This window comes from Podarcis bocagei (genome assembly GCF_964188305.1).
Source record: "Podarcis bocagei genome assembly, chromosome: 13".
Lineage (NCBI taxonomy): Eukaryota > Metazoa > Chordata > Lepidosauria > Squamata > Lacertidae > Podarcis > Podarcis bocagei.
The window spans coordinates 27435510-27452441 of record NC_138138.1 but is presented as its reverse complement, the minus strand read 5'-3'; the positions used below and the strand labels follow the sequence as shown (position 1 = coordinate 27452441).

Sequence of the window (16932 nt, the reverse complement as noted above, 5' to 3'; positions counted from 1 at the left end):
AGATTTCTAACCCAGAGAAAATTTTCTGGGCACTAGCATAATCTAGCACACGCTACGACAGCCTGTTCTAGAGGATGCAATAGAATGCTTCTTTCAAATCTAATTTCAGCAGGGCAGGGGACCCTGTGGGTGCCATGTTGTTGATATGCTAAAGTCTACCTTGCAAAGTTTTATGTTGCCAGGGTTGTGCGTCCTTCAGAACCAGAACGGACAGTTCAACAAGGGGGAATTGCCTAATGGTACCATGTGCCTTAAAAAGAAGGCCGTGTTTCAATGTGTTTTGCCCATTAGTTCCCAGCAAGCTGCACATGCAGCACGCATCAACAGAAGATTCAGAACACGTAGTTCTTCCTGTTGCAAAAGTAGAATCGGATTCTGGTGGTTTTTGAGACTGGAAGGTGGATTCGCGCCAAACTTTTGTTCTGCAGAGTCATGGTTCTGCCTCTCTTCTCGCCCCACTCACAGCCGGAAGATATCGGTCAGTCACCTATGGCCTCCATGCCCGATGGGGACAAAGTGGACTTGGAGGCGTTCAGCGAGTTTACGAAGATCATCACCCCCGCCATCACCCGTGTGGTGGATTTTGCCAAAAAACTGCCCATGTTTTCAGAGGTAAGCGAGGTGGGTGGGTAGATTCCGTCAGAGGGTTGGGGAGAAAGGAGTGTGGTGATAATCTCTTGAACGTGCAGAGATCACAGGTCTTGCCGTTACACTGATTAGTAAGGGGAAAGCCACAGGTGTGGAGCCAGCTTCTTGCTTCCTCCCACCATAATAATCTCCATGGTTTGCCACCAGGAGGAAATATTAAGGGGCAGGTAGAGAGGTATGATGGGATGCAAGCAAGCTTGTTACTGGTTTGTCCAATTAGGCTGAGGTGCTGATGACGAGTAGGCCCAAGCCAAAAGTGACGGACAATTTTCACGACCATGTCTGCCAGTGTCAGAAGGTGCTCCGTTCTTTCAGCAACCTTTCCTAAATCAAAACAAAAAGGAAGAGTGTTGCATTGACTTGGAATGGGCTTCCTGATTGGCTAGGATCACCCAAGTGACCTGTCCAGGTACTCTGAAATAGCTTGATTTGGTCTCAGTAATGCAAACCGAGCATGTAGAAAAACCAGATTGGTTGTGTAGCATCATGATGCCATTGTGGCCACTATGTGATTCCTGATTAGCTGGGATCACTTGACGAAGGCGAAAACCCTAAAAGGGAAAAATGGCTGTGAAGCTGTAACGTATTGAGCGACTAATGGCTGCAAAATGATGAACGTTCTCAGAGGTAGGAGTTTGTTTCAAGAAACATTTCAGGATAGCTGTGTACATTCCAATTCCCACCCACCCAAACCATGCATACAATAAACCTGTAACTTGGAATACTTCTTCATGCAGCTGATGATATGGACCGTAGTCCACAAAAACTTGTGCCACAGTAAGTGTACTAAGGTGTCACAAGACTCTTCTTCCTTCAAACAAATGGCTTTTGAAGAGAAGTGTCAAGTTCTTGCCCTCTCCCAAGCGATTCCTGATTTTCCGTTGCTCCTCACCCTTCTTTGATTCATGCCCAGACTCTGGCCTTTCTCCTTCCATGATCTCTCCTTAGTGCACCCATTCCTTGTCTCCTCATAAACCCTCCTCGCTTTGCTCCTTTGTTGGGGGCAGTGGAAACATACTAACGCCATGGAGTCCGGAGCAAAGAGTGCAAAGGGCCCTCTTCTCTGTGAAGCACAGCCCTAGTAAGCCAAACGGCGACGAGGCTGCCACTGACCGCCATGCCTTTCCCTGCCTACAGCTGCCTTGTGAGGACCAGATCATCCTTCTGAAGGGCTGCTGCATGGAGATCATGTCGCTGCGGGCGGCTGTGCGCTATGACCCCGAGAGCGAGACGCTGACGCTAAGCGGCGAGATGGCCGTCAAGCGGGAGCAGCTGAAGAACGGCGGCCTGGGCGTGGTGTCGGACGCCATCTTTGATCTGGGCAAGTCCCTCTCTGCCTTCAACCTGGACGACACCGAAGTGGCGCTGCTCCAGGCTGTGCTGCTCATGTCCTCAGGTACAGGATTCGGGATATACGCTTTTCCCCTCTCCAGCCCTGGGTCTGATTATGCATACGCCTCCCTCTCCGCCCGACAGGGGTGGATAGGAAGCTGCCTCATACCGAGTCTGGCCATGGATCCGTCCAGCTCAGCACTTTCTATGCCAGTGATGGGCCACTGGAGTGCGGCCTCCCCATCTGGCCCATAGCACCCCCAATCTGCTCACTCTCAGCCATCAGGCTGGGGGGGGGAGCCTTTTCTTGGAGCCAATCAGAGGCTTTTCTCAAGCCTAATTTTGGCGGGTTTGTTGGAGGGGGTCACAGTTGGGGTGGGAAGAATGAATCCTCCACATATGCTGCAGCAGTGCCAAAAATATAGAATTTGGGCTTTTTAAGAAGCCCGTTCAACCACTCCAACTGAAGGGTTTGGGTTTTTTTTAGCTAAATTGCTACACTGGGCTTGGGAGCTGGTTGCAGCTGGAGGGGGAAGGGTTAACGCCTTCCTTGTGCCATGTGACCCACTGAACACCACCCCCTGCTGCCATTAAACTTGGGGAAAACCCTTACTGTCTGCTCCAATAGTAGGTTTCCTCCAAGCCTAATTACAGCACATGGTGCTGTTTGTGTGAGTGCAGAAGGGGAAGGAAGGGTTAATCTTCCCTTCTGCAGCAGCAGTCCCCATGAAGATCTGGCAGTGAGGCTTGGGAAAAAGTCGAAATGCTTCTCCACCCCCACCCCAAGACTAACTGCTGGCTGTGGGAGGGAGGAGAGTGAAAATCTGCAGCCGACTGTGTGTGTTGCATGTATGGCTATGAAGTGGAGAGCATGCCTGCTTTGCCAAAACCTCCTTTTTGCCTCGATCACACCTGCTGCTTGACTAGAAGGTTGGTCCAGTAGGAATCTGGGCTTCCGCCCCAGGAGGGTTCCCCACTTCTTGTCTGTGTTGACTCGCAGCAGCTGGGCAGGGCTTTGGACAGGCGACTGCCTAGAAATGCTGGGGTGAAACCCCAAGGCCTTTTTGCATTCAGAACACATCCTCTGCCGCTGTCTGAGCCCTTCCCTTAAAAGGCATAGACTTGGGCCCACCTAGGAACATAGATGCCTGAGCCTCTACTGCAGGGCATATGTGGCATTTTGAGTGGGGTGTATTTGGGTATTGGGCAGGTCAGTGCAGGCATGGAGGGACAAGGAAAGGGGTAGAGAATATGATAACCACTCAATGGGCTTGCCAGGAGGAACGTAATTCAGCTACCTCCAAGGTCAATTAAATTGGTCTTGGAGCCAGTGGATATTAAGAAGGTGGGTTCAGGATCATTGCAGGTGGGGTGCACTGAGTGGCCAACTTGAATGTAGGGTTGCAGTTGGTCAGACAGTCTCATTTCACTTTTACCATATTTTTCCATGTATAAGACACTCCCTGCTTTTGGGGACCCCATATTTAGAAAATGGACATATGCACTATCCATGTATACAACACCCTCAGATTTTTAACCTTATTTTAAAGTAAAAAAAACCCTAGTCTTATACACGGAAAAGTACGGTAATTTGTATACTGCCTTTCTATATTATTATACACAAGGCGGTTTGCAGCAGCAAAATATACAACAGAGAACACATACCTTATAGTGATCTGATCCAATACCACAAAATCACAATAAACCATAATTTAAAATGGAACAACTTATATCGAATAATAAAGTAATACTCGGTGATTGATTAGAACAGTAAAATTAACTCTCGAAACATCAGCAAAGAATAATTAAACAGAAATTCATTCTTGGCCATTGCGGTTTATAACTACAAACTATGATCAATAAAAATAACTGCAAGTCACAGTGCCTAAAATACCACAAGGCGTACAAAACCATGCAAAAGGATCAAACTGAGAAACAAAGGCACCCGGTTGGCTTTCTTGGACTTGGGTTCCTAACCTGAGATTTGGCTGGAGGAGCTGGCTGTTGAGTTGCCTGTAAGCAGCCACACTGGAATCCAGAGCCGGGATGGAAATTTCCAGCTCAGGGCCACCCAGCCGAAAGCTGGAAGCTTCGGGCCCGGCAAAAGCAAGCACACGGCGCGCAGTAAAATTTTGGAGCTCATTGACCGTAAGGTGGCATGACAGCCAGCAGCTCAAACATCTTTAGCCAGGGGGTGACATTTGTGGAGGACAAGCCGACAGCGGCACGTATGTCAGAGGCACGTATGCACTCTGAATACCAGGTGCTGGGAGTCCCAAGTGGGAGGAGGCTGCTGGGCTCATAGGCTCTGCTTGTGTGCTGCTTGCCATCAACATCTCGGGAGCCACTGCGGGGACGTGGGAGGCTGGGCTTGGCAGGGCCTGGGCCTGGCGCCACGGGCACCCTTCTCACGCCCTCTCTGTTCCCCCCCTTTGCAGACCGCAGCGGGCTGATCTGCGTCGACAAGATTGAGAAATGCCAAGAGACATACCTGCTGGCATTTGAACACTACATCAACTATCGCAAACACAACATTCCCCACTTCTGGCCCAAGCTCCTCATGAAGGTGACCGACCTGCGCATGATTGGAGCTTGCCACGCAAGCCGCTTCCTGCACATGAAGGTGGAATGCCCTACGGAGCTCTTCCCCCCGCTCTTCCTCGAGGTCTTCGAGGATCAGGAAGTCTAAGGGGGGGAAGGGGGGCAGACAGGGGGGCGTGGGAGAATTGGGGAGATGGGGCAGTTTGGGACTGGGGCGATGTCTGGACTTCTGGGCCGCGGGGCCCCCACCCCCAACCTCATCACCTCGGACACAACAGATTTTCTTTTTTTTTGTTCTGTTTTGTTGTTTTCATTTTTCTTTTTTGTTTTGTTTTGTTTTTTCTAAATATTGCACGTCAGCGTCAGTGAATCACATGGAAGGGGAGGCAAGGCATCGTGGATGGGGGTTGGGCCACCAAAAAAAAGGTCGAAACTATACAACAACAACAAAAGAACCTTCGTTATACGGTAGACTTGTGCAGCAGCCAATACTTTCTTCTTCTTTTTTTGTCTAGGCAGACAAACACAAAAAATTAAGTGGGCAATATGTTTCTCACTCACCCCCTGTTTATCTTTCTTCCTCCAATACCCTTTTCTCCCAAAGCTGTCTTTCCAGGGTGAGACATCTGTCTTAAAATTTTTGACACAATATTAAGGAAATTAATCCATATTTTACTCCCCCCCCAAAAAAATCCCCACCTCTTTGCCCTTCTCCTCATTCAGTAGCAGTTCCCCCACCCCTACCAGCACTGGAACGAGTCAGCACCTCTTCTTTTGCCCTGATCAAACCTCTCTCGTTTAAACGGACTTGATTACCAATATATATAAATATATATATGTTTCTTTTGCACATAACAGTCCCAGGAAACGTCAGAGTGTGTTTGGTTGTTATATTCTTTTTCTTCTTCTTTTTTTTCTTTTAGAACTCTTAGCATTTAGTTACCCTCCCCAGGAGGCTAAAATATAAAATGCACTTTTTTTGTAAAAGAAATAAAAGATTTTTTTTTAAAAAAAAAAGTTAAGAAAAGGAGCCGAGAGAGAGAGAGAGAGTGAGAGAGACAGAGAGAAATCCTATTAAATTATTGGAGGTCGGGTGGGGAGGGGACATTGCTGCAGGTGGTTTGGCAAAACACAGGCGATTAAGGAAAGACAAGAAAGAAACCCCAAATTGAGGCTTAAGGTCCGCACGGGAAGGACAAATGCACTTTGGAAATAGGCAAAGGCTCCCCCTCTCCACTCCTCCCCCTAGTGGGAAAAACAGGTGATTGAATAAGAGATCTATTATATTTTGCTTCGAATCGCACTGCAGGGCTGAACCGAAGAGGTGCCTGCTTTGCGTTCCAGTGCTGAGGGGGTCCAGGACACATCTCTGCCTTCCTCCCTGCCCCTGAAACTCACCCCCCACCCCGCCCTAGGCTTCAGCCAATCTACCTCCATGTTGGGCAAGGTGGGCTGGTCTAACGTGGCCCCGCCCAGTCTTACACTGCCCCTCCCCAAGCTGAAAGTCCGCATGCAACGTTCCCACCGGGCTTTGGAAGGGCCCTTGCTCGTTCTTTTGCACACGCTTTCCCGCGCCGCGTGGCGGTACACTTCTTGCTGCACTATAATAACCTTGCTGCCCTCCCTTACGCGCTCTGCTCTCTGGGGAAGCGGCGAGCCCGGGAGCCCGGCTCCTCAGCCCTCCGAGAGCCAAGTAAGGGTTGAGTCCTTTCCCCCCCCCTTTTCTCTTTATTTGTCGTCGTTTTGGGGGGGTGTTTTGTTTTGTTTTGTTTTGCAAATGGCACTTATCAATACAGGAGAAAGGACGGCATCCCTGCAGAGGTAGCAGCGTTCCTTCCGCCACCCAGACACCTACAGGCCACCTTACTAGCATTAAGAGATCTAGAGGGTTCCTAACCGAACGGGGGAAGGTGCCAAGTGTTTGGGGTTTTTTGCCCGCCACTTAAAGATTTCCCCCGCCCTGTAGTATCCCATGCCCCATACACTCTTCAACCTTCAGGGCTGCTGTAGCACAGGTGAACTCATGCCCAGGGAAGGGTGGCAGGGCTGTGGGGAAAGGCCTTTCAAACTGGCTTCTCCGGGGCAGGGACATGGGGATAGCACTGCCTGATCCAATCTAGCTTTCCCCCCTTTCAGAGGGGCATTGGGTCACCCCATCTTCTGGGGCGCTTATACCTCCTAACCAGCCAGGGTGGTCGTGCCAGCCGACCCTTCATGCCATGGGCAGAACCAGGCCCCCTTCACCTCAGGAGGCAACAACCAGGTGGAGGAAACCCAGCTGGAAACCTGGGTGCATTTTGGAAAAACCGAATAGGCCAAGCTGGCGCGAGGAACGCAAAAAAGGAATGCCTCAGGTTTCCGGTCTGGGTCTTGCCTCCGTCTGCCATTTTGACCGTTCTTTCCTCCTCCTCCTCCTCCTCCTTCTTCATTTTAGCATTCTACTTCTCTGTTTATTCCTGGTTGTTCGGCGAACAGGCAGGTCCTCTGAAGACCTGGGCAGCAGGTAGTCTCAAAGGAGCGTTGCTTTGAGGAGGGAGGACGGAGCGTGGCAGCGATAGGGCCAGGCTTCCCTCCCACTCCTCAAAGCAGACTTGCCAGCCAGTTCCCATTGCCATTGCCATAGCCACCCCCACCCCACCCCCAGGGCCTTTCACACAGCTCTCCTGCCTCTGGGTTGGCAGGGGGCAAGCGGGCAGCAGTTGGAGTTTCGGGGGCCGGATTCAGCCCTGGAACTTCCAGTTGCTGATCCCAGTTGCTCTACAGATTGGGAGAAGTGTTGTTGTTGTTTTTTAAGGAGGAAAAAAAAAGACTACCAGCTTCCCGCTTTCTTCTTCCTGTTTGTTTTCTGCCCTTAATGCAAACCAGACTGTGATCCCCTTATTTTGGCACTTAATGCTGTTAATGGGTCAGAACTCTTGCCTGAGCCACATATTCTGTGATACATCCATCTCTTTGTAATCTGTCAGCTAATCCTCCCTCTCTCTTTCTCCCCCTCTTTTTTTTTTTTGCAACTGTAATATTGGGGGAGCGGGGGAGTGATAATATTTTTCTTTGTTTCCCCCCCCTCCCTTTTCTTTCTCTCCTCTGTCACTTGGTTTCCGTTGGAAAAAAACAAAACCCTTTACCTCTTACCTCATTCAAGACGCCGTGGGGAACGTTGTTTAACGCGATGGGTTGGGTGCATGTCAGATGTACCGTTTTGAAGGTTCAGGGGCCGGCGCATGGAGAAACACAGCTCCAGTTTAAGCTAATATACAGAAAAAAATATATATATAAGTATGTATAATTTTTTTTTTAATTAAGAAGATAAAATCTTTGTACGGGTCTGTTCACATAAAAGAAAAAAAAAGAAAAGAAAAAATCACGCAAACGAAATTGGGGTTGGAAGAAAAAAAAGTAGTCTTTTTGTTTTGTTTTTGTTTTGTTTTAATCACCTATAAAGATGTGGGATATGTTTGGGGGAGGGGGGGCGTGTTGCTGCTGAGCCGATGGTATTGAATAGAGCTTAGAGTTCCAGGTTGCCGCCACAGCATGGCTGGTGATCTTAGAGGGCTGCGACTGGTCCATACAAACATAGGGACTTGGCATAGGACACAGGTCATCAGGAGTCCCAGTTCTCAGAAAGAAAGCTAATTCCTAGCCGATTACGGCTGCAAAGATAAGCTTGGAAAACCTGGCGAAATATCTCGGGGTGGGGCTAAGTGGAATTTCTCGTGAGGAGGGTAGGAGAGTACAAGGCTCCATTGCAGAAGCGGAATACCTTATGCAAAATAAGCACACATAATGCAGTTTTGCTCAATTATTCGGCTTTTCTTAGCACAGCATCCAGCTATTCTCGATGTGGGATTTAGACGTCCATTTGTTTTTAAAGCGCAGAGTAAACACAGTCCTAGTTGTATTCCCATCAACTGTCTCCCCAGGGGAATTGCAGCTGTGTCTATTGAAATTGTTTATCTTGGGGGCGTGCAGTTGCCGAATTCTTGGCCCGGAAGATGTGAGTTAATCTGTGGAAATGCGGGGTGGGGGCCCTCTGGTGGTCGGCTTCTTGGGAGTCAAAACATCTCCTAGTCCCTCACAGAGACTGGGACAGTCTTGCCCGAACCACCTACAAAGCCTAATGCCCATGCAATAATAATTAGAAAAGTATCCAAAGACGAGGGACTCCACAACCTGGTTAGTTGACTTTTTAGCCTGCCGTTTTCTCCTTGTACTTAAATTGCGACATAAAACTTCCTGTCCCCCGTGTGTGCACATACACAGAACAGCCCTATAAATAGAAGCTTAGATTCCTTCATGCTCAGTCTTGCCTGTCCACAAAAGACACTGAGAAGCAGCCAGCGCACATGAATAACTTAACTCTGCCCCTTCTTGCTGCAGACCCAGTAATTCTGCTCCTCCCCGATTTCCGCTCCACTAATTTTTAAAACCTCTTGTGACCCCCCCCCCCAGACAACCGATCCTGCAAGCCTGTTATAAGCAAGCATTACAGAGGTCTTTTCGCACTTAGAACACTTCCCTTCTTGCATTAATATCTGTACCTTGCAATGAGCTTAAGAATGCTCTGTGTGTGTTTGTAGGTGTGTGTGTGTGCGCGTCTGTCTGTCTGTCTGTCTGTCTGTCTGTCTGTCTGTCTGTGTGTCTGTCCCAAAACCTTTATGCAATTAAAGCTGCAGTCCTATGCAATTTACCCAGGATTAAGTCCCACTGAAACTGCCTGGACTTTCTGCTTAGTAAACATGCATAGGATTGATCTACTAGGCTCTGATCCTCTCTCAAAGGCTTCGGAGGAAGTCACAGTATCTCTGGAGCTTCTGAACAGGGAACCAAGAATCCATCATATGAACATAGGAATCTGCCTTATACAAAGTCAGCCCTTTGCTCCATCTAATCCAGGCTTGCCTAGCCTTACTAACGGCAGCCTTCCCAAGGCATCAAGAGAGGTCTTATCCAGATTTTGTACCCAGCGAAACACAATGCAGATCTGTGAAGAGTCTACTAGCAGTTTGGGTCGTCGTCCCCCCCCCCCCCGTCCCACGAATCAGACTATGACTGGAGCAGCAACAGCAAGGGCGTGGGCCAGATTGCCCATCAAAATCCCACCCCATTTCCCTGCCAAAGAAGGGGGAGGGGAAGACCTGTGGTCTTATTGCTGGAGGTGACAGGGGTTGGATCTCCTTCCTGCAAGCATACTCTCTGCCCCTGAGCTATCAGCCTTCCTCCATAAGAGAACATTTGGCTGAGTTCCAACCAGAAGCCGCCAGTGTGCGTCTTTGGCAGGTTTTTAAAGGCTGCGCAAAACACGCATGCAACCATACCCACCCACGAATCTCTATACCCAGCTTCCTCTCCCCTTGATATTGCATCCTTTCAAACGCTCAAGAATTCCATGAATGGTTACTCCTTAATCTGCTGTTTTCCTGCTATGCAAGAAATCCTTCAGAGGGGCAGAATTAGAACACTCTGGACTCTCCGCTCCCCGCTCTTTTTGCATCCTTCCTCCCTGTGCGTCTTCTGAGCCCCCCAGCCTGCGACACGGTTCTGCATGGAGCTGTCCTCTTTCTCTCGCTCCGTCAGAATTCTCTACCAGCAGAAAGGGATGAATGGGATGGCAAGAAAAGCTCTGCTGTCTGGTCATGAATGAGCTGCAACAGCCGTTTCCATTGAACTGGACCTCGCTTCGTAAACTGGGGGCCCATCAGTCTATCAGTTGCACCCAATGCTCCACTGATGATGCTTCCTTACTCGCGCCCTCCTGCCTCCTCCTTCCGTTTTACCACGCATCCTCCAGAAAAAAAACAAAACACGAAGCTTCCTCATGCTTAGTCACATCTACTCTGGCAACCAGCGGCTCTCCAAAGCTTCAGGCAGGAGTCTTTGCTACCAGAGATCCTTCCGTTGGAAACATGGGGAGATGAACCTTCATATGTTTGACATGGAGATCTGCCACTGATCCGCAGCCCTTCCCCAACTCAAACTTGATTTTCTTTTCCTTCAAAAATCAAATGAAGTCTGTATTACTGTAATGGTCAGTATTTCAAGCCCAGAGCCTCAGGAGTGCAACAGATATTTTCGCACATGTCTCAAAATGTTTGGTTTGGAACCTCATCTCCCTAGTCCATTGAATGGCCTTCGACTGGAATATTGAATGGATTTCCATCTCCTTTGAAATGGGGGAAGGTAGCAAATGGAGCCCCCAACCGGGAGGTATTTTTCAGTATCTTCAGCGATTCCGATGATTGGCTGGCAGCCCAGGCCCTGATCTTACGTTCCTGATAAAGGACAGAACATGCTAAGAAAGCTGCAGTTTTCACAAAGTTATCTGTAACATATTCTGATAAAGGTGGGTTAGTACTCCCACCCACTCCTGTCCCATTTCGAAACCATTCTAGCACCATGGCCAGAAGCCGCATCTCCCAGTCTGTTGAAAAAATACGTCTTTTCTTGGGCCTCATGCATCCTCATCAGTTGATGACTACGACATCAAGCGATGGCTTATTTTTGTGAATTGGTTACCACCAAGTAGAATAGTCATGTCCCCTTGTGAATGATGCTTTTTCCTGAGTGAGCTGACACACTTGGCATCAAGTCAACATGTGTGAAACACTCCTTGGGCTGGGGATTAATGAGAAATGAACATGGTTCATGGGAGATTTTGCTTACACACACACACTCTACTTTGTTCCAATGTTGGCTGTAGTGGAAAACTTTTTAACGCTTAACCTGAGACAGAAGTGTGTGTGATGTTTAAACAACTATAAAGATATGCCTGGTTAACTGGGCAGCAGAATTACTATTATTATTAAAACATTTTCAATACAAGTACTGATAAAATTTGCAAATAGGAAGCTCCCTGTTAGCAGGCATTCCCTTTTTCTCTCTCACTTGAGTAGGAATATATGTTCCAATATGGGGTCTGCTGTTGACATTTATGCCGTATCCCTAAAAACTTCTTGCTCCAGAAATAATTGCTCCCATGGTCTTTGTGCAATCACACATATGGGATCATCTGCACCTGTGTAGAGCAGCATTTTGGAAACTTACAGAGTTTCTTGTAGTGTTCTAGCCCTTGCACTCAAAAGCAGGGAAACCCCTTATTCTACCACTGGCCTGAGGGCCGGGAGATCACTTCCTTCCCTCAGTTATTTCTCTTCAGCCTATTCCTCTTATTTTCCACATTTCCACACCCCCCCCCCAAATCAGTGCAATGGGTAGAATAATCAACTAAAGTGCAAGTGAATGAATTCAGTTTCTTGGGTTGTAGCCCCATGTACGTTTCAGACTGTTCTTTTCCAAGTGGCCCAACCCAAACGCCTTCAAAAATGGTTTGCACTGCAACTCCCACAATTCCAAGCCAGCAGACACTCCAAGCAATGACCCCTCTTTTAAAGCCATTTAAACTCTCTGATAAATTTGCCACCAGCCATAACTCTCGCAGCGTCTAGAGAGGAAACAGGAGTGTGTAACATTTGCAAACTTTACCCCGCAATTCATCATATTGGAAATGGGAGTTTTACTGCTGCCGTTGTGTTTGCTTAAAGCACACACAAACAAACAGACAGACAAACACAGGGCTCCTGCTAGGAGTGTTGTTGCTGTTGTTTGCAAAAATGATCTGCAGTATTTTGAGAGTCACAAGTGCTCTTAGGTTTCTCTTCAGTATGCAGCTACAGCGACCACATGCAAAAAGACCTTGGGTAGGAAAGGAAATTTTAGCCACAGCTTTTCCCACCCCACCAAAACAAAGCAAAACTCTTCAGTGCAGCTATTAAAGGTAACAGATGCCCTCTCGTCCATTGCATCTGTTCCACCCTACATGCAGCAGCAACACTACTGTTTCCATGTGAGGACACACACACACATCCACACTGTGCTCAGAACTTGTTTTGGGCATCAGAACTGCCAGGTTGCTAGCCGTGCTCCCAGCTCCAGACTTCAGTTTTGTGACTCTGGAGGTTAACGTCCCTTCTGCTTTACCTTTTGCACACAGGCAGAAATTCCAGCCAAAAGCATGTATCGGAAGACTTGGCACTTTCTGCTGTTTTGCCAATTGTCAATCTTGAAATGGTAACAAATCAACATTTTTTTGATCCCTGGTTCATCTTCTGTGGTCAAGCCTAAATCACCCAAGTATACAGAAAAGCAAGTGACAAGTAGCTGCTCTTTCATCAACTTATTCACCAATCTACCTCCTCCATTTGGAAGAAAAGTCCCTCTACCCACCACTTCCTGAGTGAGTGAGTGAGTGAGTGTTTGTGTGTGTGTGTGTAAGCTTCCCCTTAGGGTCTGGTAGGAGGCAGCCCGTGACCCCCTTCTATGGGGGGGGGGGCTGCGTTCAACAAAGATGGCTTCCGTGCAGGTTCATATCTGTTGTGCACCCTCCGGAAGTGCTCCAGAGGAGACCAAAGGCTGCCTTCCCTGCTGCCACCAGCACTTCACCAGGCAGGGCAGCAGAATAGGCCAAGGGGCTCTGCAGAGATCGCCTTGAGCAAGCTTTGAATGCCATGCAAGGGGCATCCATTGGCACAAATCCTCCTTGTTTATTCATGTGGGAGCTTTATTACCCTGACTCTGTGTGGCATGCCTGTGTGTACGTGTGCTCCAAGTACATGAGGGCAGGATATGGCTGTGTGTGTTGTGTGAGCCCAGATGTGTCCGTTTGTATGCACTGGGCCAGATATCTGAACATGTACTTGAGAGGTGTGTGCATGTAAATAAATGCCCAAGCTTGGGAGTGGCGTGTGTATGCAACTTGTGTGTGTGTGGTTGTGTGCGCGCTGAGAGAGTATCCTGATTTTCCATATGTATTCTGATTTTCTATTGGGAGTGTGAACATGACTAGCATACATTTCTCCCCCCTATGTTGTGGGAACCGTGTGTGTGTGTGCGTGCGCGCGTGCACATGCAAGTATACCTCTTGCTCATTTCTCCTTTCCATTGCCCATCTGTGATTTCTGCCCCTGGACTGTGTGCCCTCATCCCTTGGATCCCATATTCCTGCCATGTGGGTTGACTGCAGCCAAGTGTGTGTGTGCATTCAGGGGGTTGCGAGTGCCAGGGCTCTGGTCTTTTCCGATGTTATGTTTGGAACGATTGTGACAGGCAGCGAGGTCTGTTTTCCAGGGTGCTCAAAAGGTGACTGCGAGTTGCTTCTGTGTTCAAGTCCCTGGTGGTCTGGTTTGTATGTTTTTTTGCCTAAGGCTTGCTTCCTATCCTGTGTGAGCATCAAAACAACCTCTGTACTTCTTCTTAAAACACTCCTGTCATTTCCCCCTCACCTCCTCCACCTGATCTCACTTGTTTACCACCTTGTCAGAGGGGCTGAAGCACTTGCTGTTCACCATTCCAGCTCTATCCCATCTTGACCCCGTCAGCCCCCCCTGCCCCTCATCCCCCTTCTTTCTGGAGGCCTTAATGCTATTCCTTTACCAGCCAGCAGGGGCGCACTTTCATACATCAAGCTGTGTATAGTCTGGTCTGTATCCTGTAAATCTTGTAAATATTTTATATATATAGCCCGTCTAGGCAAAGATCTCTATGTCTATGGAGGTGTGACGGGGAGCCTGTTTGCTCTTGTGTCAACAAGCCTGCAAAAGCAGCTAAAGACACCCCTGATTATCAGGAAGGGAGAAGGGGGCAGGGTATTAATTCTTCATTGCCTTATACCAAATAATGAAGTTTCCTTGCAAAGTAATATTTTGAGCTCCCCAACACTCACTGCGCATATCCAGCTGCAGGAACTGGGAAACTCCACACCGGGGGCGGGGGGGTGTGGATTTTAGAGCCCTGAGAAAATAATGGTTGACATCCCCGGTGCAAATGTCTATGTTGGGGGTGGGGTGTGTGTGTGTGTGCACATGTGCTCGATTGCGCCTATAATGTGTGTGTGTGTGTATATATATACATATACATATATATATATAAATATAGTTCTATTAACCGTGTGTTACTAAACATGCGCAGATTCCCTATGCATACAAAGCGTTAACCCCCCCCCTGTGCACTTTGCACGATCTCGTGCCACGCAACACACATGCACAAACTGCTGCCCGTAACACCCCCCCCCCCAAAAAAAAAAGAATTTTGGTTTGGGTTGGGGGAAGAGATAACAGCCATCCATCTTTTAGCCCAGTGGACTCCCCTTAATTCATTCTGCTCTGTTGTTGATGGGGATCTCTACCCCTTTGAGGCTCCAAGAGGCACTGCTGCTGTTGGAAGCAGACATTTGTGACTTCTGCATAGCCCCTGGTGCTGTAACCCTGCTGTAGTTGGGTTTTACCTGCTCGGCAGCCTGGACTCATTTGGATGACCTGTTTGACTACCTTCATCGCTTTGAATAACTTGGCAAACTTGCCCTGTCCCATCGGCCTTTTCCTTTAAGAATGCCCTGTCTCAAGCCCTTGAACATTTAAAGAAGAGTGAGTGATTTAACACCATCTTTTGTGGCGGGGAGAGATGAAAGACAGCTGTTTCCCAAACCTGGGTCTCCAGCTGTTTTGGGACTACAATTCCCATCATCCCTGACCACTCGTCTTGCTAGCTAAGGGGTGATGGGAGTTGTAGTCCAAAAACAGCTGGAGACCCAAGTTTGGGAAACGCTGACCTAAGACCTAGTTCATATATATATATATATATTTATGCTCATCATCTGTTTGCCAGTGGCAAGAGAGGGGGAGATCTGCATGTGAATGAACAATCTCAGATTATCCCTATAGCTACAGCTCTCATGTCACTTGATCCCAGTTCAATCCACTCAGTCCACACATACAGTTAAGCCAGCCAACTCATCCAGCGGTTCGCCAGAAAGGAGAAAAAAAGGGGCAGGTACACCAAGACTCCTTCAGGGGGGTTACTCAGGTCTTGAGGCAGTGGCATGGTAGCCAAAGAAAACCCTTCCACCCTGGGCATCTCCTTGGCGCTAGCTATCGAGGCCAGTCTCTGGGCGAGGCAAACGTCCCTCCATAAGAACAACCAGTGTCGCTGACATCAGTGACCCCCCCTTCCCCCTCAAAAAATGCCTCTGAAAGGGAAGTAGATAGCTTTTGCATACTTAAGTTTAAAAGGGGATGGGTGGAATCTGCACATTTTGAGTTTGTACCAGGGATATATGCAAGGCACCCCCATCGAAATGGGAGTTCTCTGAAGTTTCTGCAGTGCACCAAAACTCCCTACAGAGGACATCACGAAACATCTCGTTATGGCTGCTGGGGCAAGATGGCGCTTGTGCCTCAACCCAACTCTTGGAGGAAGAGAACTCAGGGTTCATCCCATCTCGTACCACCCAGTCCCCCTCAGGTGCCACTCATATACCATCATGCCAGTCCTTCCCTATCTTGCCAGGGGAAAGCAGCAAACAGCGCGGCTGCCCTCCTCCTCCTCTGGCAGCTGCCAGGCTGCATCTCTGCTGATGGATGTCCAACCAGTCTTGAGAAGCTCAAGGCCTTTGTAGCAGGAGGTTTTGCTCCTCCAGGGGAGTAACACCCCACCATCATGTCCTCTGCCTCCCAGGCACTTGACGACTGTGACAATTTGTGGGGTTAGGAGCCAGTTTTCCCCACACCAGAGGCCTATTCAAGGGGGGAGGAGGAGAGACAAGACTTTTCCTGTACCACTTCTCAGTATTCCTTTTGTCAAGTACATACCTCATATAGTTCCTGCCGATGGTACCCTACGGATCTTTTCTGCGCCTCCCCCTGCCCCACCGGATTCTCATTAGTTCTGCAAGGATATTAACTCCAGGAGTTGCAATGATAGATTCAGACAAGAAGGTTTAGGGAGGAGAGGAAGTGAGTTTCCATTAAAGGGGGCACCCCCTCATATACTATGCATTGTGGTTTTTCCCCTCGCAGTCTAGAGCAGGGAAAGAAACTGTGAGCAGGGAGTTATTAGTGAATGTACGTTTGGGACATGGGGTTTTCAGTGTGTTTCAGAAGGGGTGTTGGGTTGGGGGAGTCCGAGGGAGGGGAAAACCTGGTGGGGAAAATTGTGTCTCCCTCCACCTCATCTTTATTCCCTCTCCCTTCCCCTTTCTTCTTTTTTTTGTGTCTGGGTAGCAGGAAGCTGCTGATGTAAAAAAAAAAAAAAAATACGACAATCACGATTTGTCTGTGACGTGCGATTTTGGAAAAAAGAAAAAAAAACCTGAAAAGTCTGGGGCGGGGAAAACAAACAAACCCTTTTTTGTGTTTTTGGTCAGGATTTTAAAGAAAGATATTTTTATGGTAATTGTCGCTGGTCTATTTTACTATATATTTATGTAATAAATATATGATTAAAAAACAAAAAACAAACCTACCCTTAAAAAAAGACAAAAAAAAAAACCAACCCTCACAGCCCCAACTGGTTTTTGGTGTCTCATTTATGGTGAGTAGCGATGGGCAAAAAAATATTCTTTATCTATCAAAACACAGAAGA

The 16932-nt window shown here is 48.2% G+C and overlaps 1 protein-coding gene across 2 annotated transcripts in view; it reads left to right on the top strand.

Moving 5' to 3' along the window:
- The window catches only part of THRA (thyroid hormone receptor alpha), a 123901-nt gene extending 107044 nt beyond the window's left edge, over window positions 1–16857 (top strand). The window contains exons 7-10 of one of the 2 annotated variants that reach the window (XR_014001799.1): window positions 466–612; window positions 1786–2044; window positions 4419–12759; window positions 12791–16857. Coding sequence is in view for 1 of the 2 variants with exons in the window: in XM_081168707.1 (XP_081024833.1) it covers window positions 466–612; window positions 1786–2044; window positions 4419–4669 (657 nt within the window). In the remaining variant the exon portion in view is untranslated. Of the gene's footprint in view, window positions 1–465; window positions 613–1785; window positions 2045–4418 lie in introns of both variants that reach the window. The other variant, XM_081168707.1, reaches the window with a different exon arrangement.
- The last annotated feature ends 75 nt before the right edge of the window (window positions 16858–16932 follow it).